General features: G+C 37.4%; 2 protein-coding genes across 3 annotated transcripts in view; one reads left to right on the top strand and one right to left on the bottom strand.

Moving 5' to 3' along the window:
* Positions 1–1323: 1323 nt before the first annotated feature.
* Positions 1324–4112, top strand: kcnj15 (potassium inwardly rectifying channel subfamily J member 15). Its single transcript, XM_027149730.2, has 2 exons — positions 1324–1474; positions 2180–4112. The coding sequence occupies exon 2, from the start codon at positions 2189–2191 to the stop codon at positions 3203–3205; it is 1017 nt and encodes a 338-aa protein (XP_027005531.1). The 5' UTR covers positions 1324–1474; positions 2180–2188; the 3' UTR covers positions 3206–4112.
* Positions 4113–4776: 664 nt separating this feature from the next.
* erg (ETS transcription factor ERG) overlaps positions 4777–7094 on the bottom strand; it is a 20562-nt gene continuing 18244 nt past the window's right edge. For both annotated transcript variants that reach the window (XM_027151524.2, XM_027151533.2), the window contains one exon: positions 4777–6845. In XM_027151524.2, the coding sequence (XP_027007325.1) occupies positions 6325–6845 (521 nt within the window). In that variant the 3' untranslated portion in view covers positions 4777–6324. The remainder of the gene's footprint in view (positions 6846–7094) is intronic.

The raw sequence follows: 7094 nt of genomic DNA, 5'->3' as shown, positions 1-7094 counted from the left end.
TTGTTGTTGTTGTTGTTGTTGCTGTTGTGAATAACAATATATTTTTATTCATAATCCACAAAAATATACAATATATTATTTTTCCTTAATTACAAGTTAAAGAAGTCAGAATATTACAAGTCCCTTCTAATCCTCTTATATATATGGAAAAAAATATTAGTATTTTTTCAGCATTGTAAGCATGTGTGTGCCAATTTCACATGTATTAATGTATTAAACAGGTGTGTGCATGTGTACAACAATTCATTCAAAACAGTTTTTTTTTTTCATTCAGGCAGATCTCTAGCTTTATTAACTGAGTGTAACATGTCAGGTGCATGTCTCATTTTACTGAACTCCAGGATTTATGTGGGTTAAATGTCTCAGAGTAATATAAAATATATTCGCACGAATGTGTTCAATTTAAGGAAGAAAACAGGTTTGAGCACAATATCCCTTTCGTACAGAAATAAGAGCCAGCTCTGTAGCATTTTTCCACACTACTACCTGTATGGTCACGGATCGTAATTTTAATAACAAACTAACGTGCTAGCCTGCAGAGCAACACTGTGGTAGCAGGGGACAAATTACAAAGTCTAATAATCATCTGACCTCTGCATAATGCAGAAGGTCACAACTTTGAACCGTGCTGAGAAATCTGATCATTCAGTTATACTATGGATCAAGGTTCTTATGATCATGACTTGTGACTTGTTCCACGGTGTGTTTTTTAACCTGTTGTGTGGTGAACCTGAGGTCGTAGATTCAGTGTGTATAGTGCATCGGTAAAAAAATATGATTTATGACATGAGGTCTGAGGTGTAATCTCTGACAGAGCTGTTTAATTAGAAAACAGATACAGGAGCTTTATCCATTTTCACAGGTACTAAATGCTAAGGTGCCAAGACCAACCTAGTTTACACTTTAAACCCTTGTGTGTGTGTGTGTGTGTGTGTGTGTGTGTGTGTGTGTGTGTGTGTGTGTGTGTGTGTGTGGTGCAGGGACAACTCAAGGATCTTTGGATGGTGCCCATAATAGAAATATATATATATATATATATATATATATATATATATATATATATATATATATATATATATATATATAGAGAGAGAGAGAGACAGAGAGAGAGATTTTATATTATATATATTTTATGTTAGTTGAAGGTTCTCATGAAACAGATGTGTGGGTGTGTTATAAGCTTGTTTCAAAAAGTTAACTTTATATATATTTTAAGAGTAAAAAACCTTTTTAATTCAACCAACCTACCCTCCCGCTGCTGATATAGTAAACATGAGAGCAAGACGCTTTATTGAGAAAATCTGCCTCACAGGTGACCCTGTTTTGCTTTCGTTCCGAGAAAGGACAATAGAGAACCAAGGACATTGTGAAATTCTTCCAGGGAGGTGAAAGCCTACAGGTTTCACATTACAAGTCAGTGGCAGTGCAGGAAAAATCAGACCCACCTTAAAGACACAACTGAAGGACCTTGAGAGTAAGTACATATTCTTATGATGAGCGAAATGTTATTTTAATGTAATATTCTAATAATATAATAAAATAATAGCCATTGTTTTTTAAACCAAAATTTGATTGTTTTTTATACAACTTAACCCAAACGATTATTAACAGCTGAAGCATAAAAAAGGGTCTTTCTGTCAAGCTGTAACTATTATTATTGATAGTTACAAAAAAAAACTATTTATAATATTATTTATAATATTATAATATTATTAAATTTATAATATTATAATTATTATTTTTAAAACTAAAAAATACAACATTGAATACTGTGATACCTGAGCAAAGGATTTGTTTAAATCAAATATTTGTTTTAAATCAGTGTTTAAACTCAAGAATGGAATAAATACATCAAGTTTGCTTATTTATTGTCAGGGATTCAGGTGTCTATATATTCTATAGTCTATATTTTATATATATATATATATATATATATATATATATATATATATATATATATATATATATATATATATATATTATTCAACAATCTAGGATTTATTGAATAAATAAATTTTTGGAAAAAGAAAAAAACACAAATAAATATAAAATAAATAATGCAGTTGATTTTATGTCTATAAATTAGCAAATAGTTCTAAAGCAAAGTGATTACGTGTGCCAGTGTACACGTGATACTATAAATCTTTTAGCATTGATGAGACTTTGATCTGAAAATCAGCTGTGCAGGATGAATGGAGGAATCCAGCGGCGCGTGGTGTCTAAAAGTGGCCACAACAACATTCGCACTGACAACGTCGATGGCATGGTGAAACTCTACCTACATGACATATGGACCACAGTGGTGGACATGAAGTGGCGCTACAAACTCACCCTCTTTGTGTCCACTTTCCTCACGACCTGGATTTTCTTTGGCATGCTTTTCTACCTTATCGCAATGGCAAATAATGACCTTAACATTGAACAAGCATCAAACCACACACCATGTGTCATGAATGTGGCTACCTTAACTGGCGCATACTTATTCTCCCTCGAGTCACAGACTACCATCGGTTATGGCTTCCGCCACATCTCAGAGGAGTGCCCACTCGCCATCATAACACTGGTGTTACAGCTGGTGCTCACAGGTCTGGCTGAGATCTTTGTAACTGGTGCCTTCCTGGCCAAGCTCGCACGGCCAAAGAAGCGGGCTGAGTCTGTCAAGTTTAGCCAGTTGGCATTGGTTTCCAAGCATAAGGGCCAGTTGTGTGTAATGTTGCGTGTGGCTAACATGCGCAGGAGTCTGCTGGTTCAGTGTCAGCTATCAGGCAAGCTGCTGTTTCCCTATGTTACTGAGGAAGGCGAGAAGATCCAGCTCCACCAGGAGTCTGTGGACTTCCAGTTCGACTCTAATGATCAGTGCCCTTTCCTTGTTCTGCCTCTGATCTTCTACCACGTGCTGGATGAGAGAAGTCCTCTGGCCAACCTCACTGCTGAAACCTTGAAGGTGAGAAACTTTGAACTGGTGGTCACACTAAATGCCACAATGGAGTCCACAGCTTCCACGTGCCAAAGCCGTACTTCCTATGTTCCACAAGAATTCCGCTGGGGTTACGAGTTTAAGCCTCTACCCATTGGCACACATGGAGGCAAATACATGACAGACTTTAACTGTTTTGATGAGATTCAGATCAGCAGTGACTCTTCACTTCTTCAGGAGCCAATGAATGAGAAACTCCTGCTAGAGGAAAAGTACAGTAAAGACTAAACGGAAGGAGAGGACACTGATAAAAAGAGATTTCCAAAGGCATCACAGCTCAAAGATCATTGGAGAGATCATGATAGAGCAAGCTATCCAAGTTAAGACAATCCTGATTGTGCTTCTTGTGAGAACTTTGTGTTGTCATGCACCAAGTTATAAGAAATATTAACTAGTTCCATGCTGTCAGTCCAGGATCAAGATATTAACACAGAACAATTGCGCTGTTCAGAATGTTACCCTAGTCTGAAAATGAAGTCTCTTGTTAATATAGACATGCTGTATATGAGATCCTTTCTCTCTAACATAAAGCCCATCTCAACACACCCTCACCATCATACACATCAACAAGAAGTCTTTCAAGTTCATTATGTATTTATCAAATTACACAGACTTTACATGGTGAATAGAGTGTGGCTGCAGACTGCAAGATTAAGTTTCAAAACACACACAATAGTAGTAAAGGAGATGAGGGTTATTAAAATAAAATGAATAGGCACAGCTTAGAAAAGAATAAAAGCTTCCACAGAATATTCACAGATAACATTTCTGTGGAGCTGCAGCATGTGTACTTTATACACGTGCTTGATAAAATACACCTTACATCTATTTTTATATGTATAGCTTTCTAAGTGAATATAACAAAATGAAGATATTTAAATGTGATTAAAGGAATATTAATTAGAGGTTAGACGACATTGCTGTCATTCATGGATTATTATGATATGGGATGAAATTCTTTCTGCATGAAAGAAAGTTTTAAACAGTCTTGTGTTTCTAAATTTGTTGTTGCAACGTATGGGTACATGTTAAGCACTCTGTCCATACACTCTCTCTCTCTCTCTCTCTCTCTCTCTCTCTCTCTCTCTCTCTCTCTCTCTCTCTCTCTCTCTCTTTCTCTCTCTCTCTTTCTCTCTCTCTCACACACACACACACACACACGCGCGCACACACACACACACGCGCGCTCACACACACACTCTCTCTCTCTCTCTCTCTCTCTCTCTCTCTCTCTCTCTCACACACACACACACACACACACACACACACACACACACACACACACACACACACACACACACACACACACACACACACTCACTCACTCTCTCTCTTTCTCTCTCACACACACGTACACACACACGCACGCGCACACACACACTCTCTCTCTCTCTCTCTCACACACACACACTCTCTCTCTCTCTCTCTCACACACACACACGCACACACACACACACACACACACACACACACACACACACACACACACACACACACACACACACACTCTCTCTCTCTCTCTCTCTCTCTCTCTCTCTCACACACACACACACACACACACACACACACACACACACACACACACACACACACACACACACACACACACATACACTATACGATTTAAAAGTAAATAATTATTAAACTATTCTTATCAAATCCATTATAATCATTCTGTACTTGAGGCAAATAAAATGTATTTAAACAAATGTAGTTTGTAATTTGTAAAACTTATTTGTAATTTACTATTATACATTGTATATTATACATATATAAACATTCTTTACACGTATAAAGAATTTTGGTTTCAAAATAGTTTATTCAACTTACTCAGTAGAAAATCATATAATTTATGAAAGTATGCTTTCTTCCATTTGTCAGAAATCTCAGAACATTAGTCCAGTTGTTCAGCTGTTAGAGATTTACAGAAATTTTACTCATAAGTCTGTAAATGCTGCTAACACTGAGACAGGTCTGAATGCTATACCAGACCGCTTTAACAAACAATTCATTTTCCATTAGCACATATGGCTTACATTTGTAAACAATCATATATAGAGCTTAAAGTTCAAAGGCCACAGCTGTTCACTTACTTTTGCTAACTTTGGTCCATAATTTTCTTTTCCCCTAAAAATATCATATAAACGTCTGTACTTAGCTGGCTGAGATCAACTCGTAGTGTTTAAATGCATAAGTTATATATCTATCATATAAAATGAAATATAACACTGAATTGTATACTTCAATCTGACAAACGCACAGCGTTCGCGACTCAGAAAATAACAAAAACAACACATAAACTGGTACTGTGGTAAAAGCCTCCAACAATGTGTAAAGAACTTCTTCAATAAGGCGCTGATTTTAAAAAATCCACCTCTGTCTAAAAATTTCCGAGGTCATTAATAACATTTTAAAGAATCTTTCCATTTCCAGTTTTTTTTCTTTTTTAACAGTCATTTTCAAGGTTCTTCGCTTTATAAAATTAACACTCAAGTAAATATCCTTTCTTAAATATCCCTTCTATAATGCCATATGAACTACTATGTAGCATAATACTGATAAATATGGCAGCTTATATCCAAAGCAGTAATACTTGATACTTTCATTGTCTTCCCTCCATCTCATTCCCTGACTAATACTCAACCTTTCTTTCTCTCTTTCTCTCTCTCTCGCTCTCTCTCTCTCAAGAGAGCTCTTCTCTTACTTTCACACTTTAGCCACGTTTAATTCATTTACATCTTACTAACTCTCTTTGATATGTTTGTTCAAATGAAGGTAATTTAATACTTAAAACATATAGAATAATACATAACTGTTCATGCACCTACATTTTTTTTGTCTTTGGTAAAATAAAGCCCTTATTACATGAATGCATCTTTCTAGACTGTCTCTTTCACATTCTCTTAAAGACCTGCTGTTGACCTTATAGTCTTGAACATGTTGGCATTGTGTCCAGAGGCCATCTTGTGCCCATAAGTGTTGTTTAGCCTTCTAGACAAGCATGTACAAGTTTCTTGACCATGAAATGTTTCTTGCATTGTAGTCAAATTGTGCAGGAACTTTTGTCTGCATTGTTATTTTGCATTCCTCAGTTACATTGATGTAATTTAGACTCGCTGGTCTAAATGTAATTGAGAACCTCTTAAAAGTGATTGGTTACAACATTTTTTTTTTGGTGTTTGTTATTGTGTGCTTCCTCCATCTCCTACTTCCTCCTCTTCTTTGGATATTTCCACCACCATATACAGTTTCCTGGCTCAGCGTGAAGCTGCAATTTTCAGCCTCTTGGGGGTGCTACAGTTCAACTCAGAAGAGATGCTGTTATTTTCCTGCCCACACTGAGACACCTAGTAATAGGTGCCCAGGTGAGGGGGCATGTGGGTGGCTGGATGGCGTGGACTGGGGTAGATACCGGCTCCAGGTGAGTTCCAGTAAGGGTTGGGTGGACCGAAGAACCCAGAGGAGGTGACAGGCAGCGCCTGAGGGTGAGTTGGCACAAAGTTCATTTTCTGTGTATGAGGGTGGTAGGAGCCCACATAGGGCAGATCAGAAGGATATTTGTACATGGCTGACTCAGGAGGATGAGGCTGTAAGGCTTGGGCAATGCCGTGGAAGTCAAACTTGTAGGCATATCGCTTGCCATGCACTTTGGTCATGATGTTTTTGTCATAGTAGTAGCGCAGAGCACGGCTCAGCTTGTCATAGTTCATGTTGGGCTTGCTCTTACGCTCTCCCCAGCGCCGGGCCACCTCATCTGGATCGGTCATCTTGAACTCTCCATTTGTGCCTTCCCATGTGATGCAGCTCGAGTTCGCACTGTCCGAGAGCAGCTCCAGCAGGAACTGCCACAGCTGGATTTGACCCGAACCTGTGGGGAGAATCAAACAAATACACACCATTACATTCACACACACTGCCATTGTTTTAAAATTGTTGTCAAAGAATATTAGCTAAATGTTCATAGGTGTTTGGCAGGTTAAAGGCTAGTCTCTAATATACTAACAATAATATCCTTTAAAAATTTATAATATTTTTTTCAGTGTAGATCGGTGAGAATCTTTGACAAATGTGAAAAAAATGTATTTCTTAACTGATTAAATAAAAACAAACCCACATT

The sequence above is a fragment of the Tachysurus fulvidraco genome, chromosome 20 (genome assembly GCF_022655615.1).
Source record: "Tachysurus fulvidraco isolate hzauxx_2018 chromosome 20, HZAU_PFXX_2.0, whole genome shotgun sequence".
Taxonomy (NCBI): domain Eukaryota; kingdom Metazoa; phylum Chordata; class Actinopteri; order Siluriformes; family Bagridae; genus Tachysurus; species Tachysurus fulvidraco.
Note: the sequence above shows the minus strand (reverse complement) of the source record. Positions and strands in the feature narration are given on the sequence as shown.

Bases quoted from the DNA above. Each gene is read 5' to 3' on its own strand.
- kcnj15 (XM_027149730.2), top strand. From the start codon at position 2,189: ATGAATGGAGGAATCCAGCGGCGCGTGGTGTCTAAAAGTGGCCACAAC.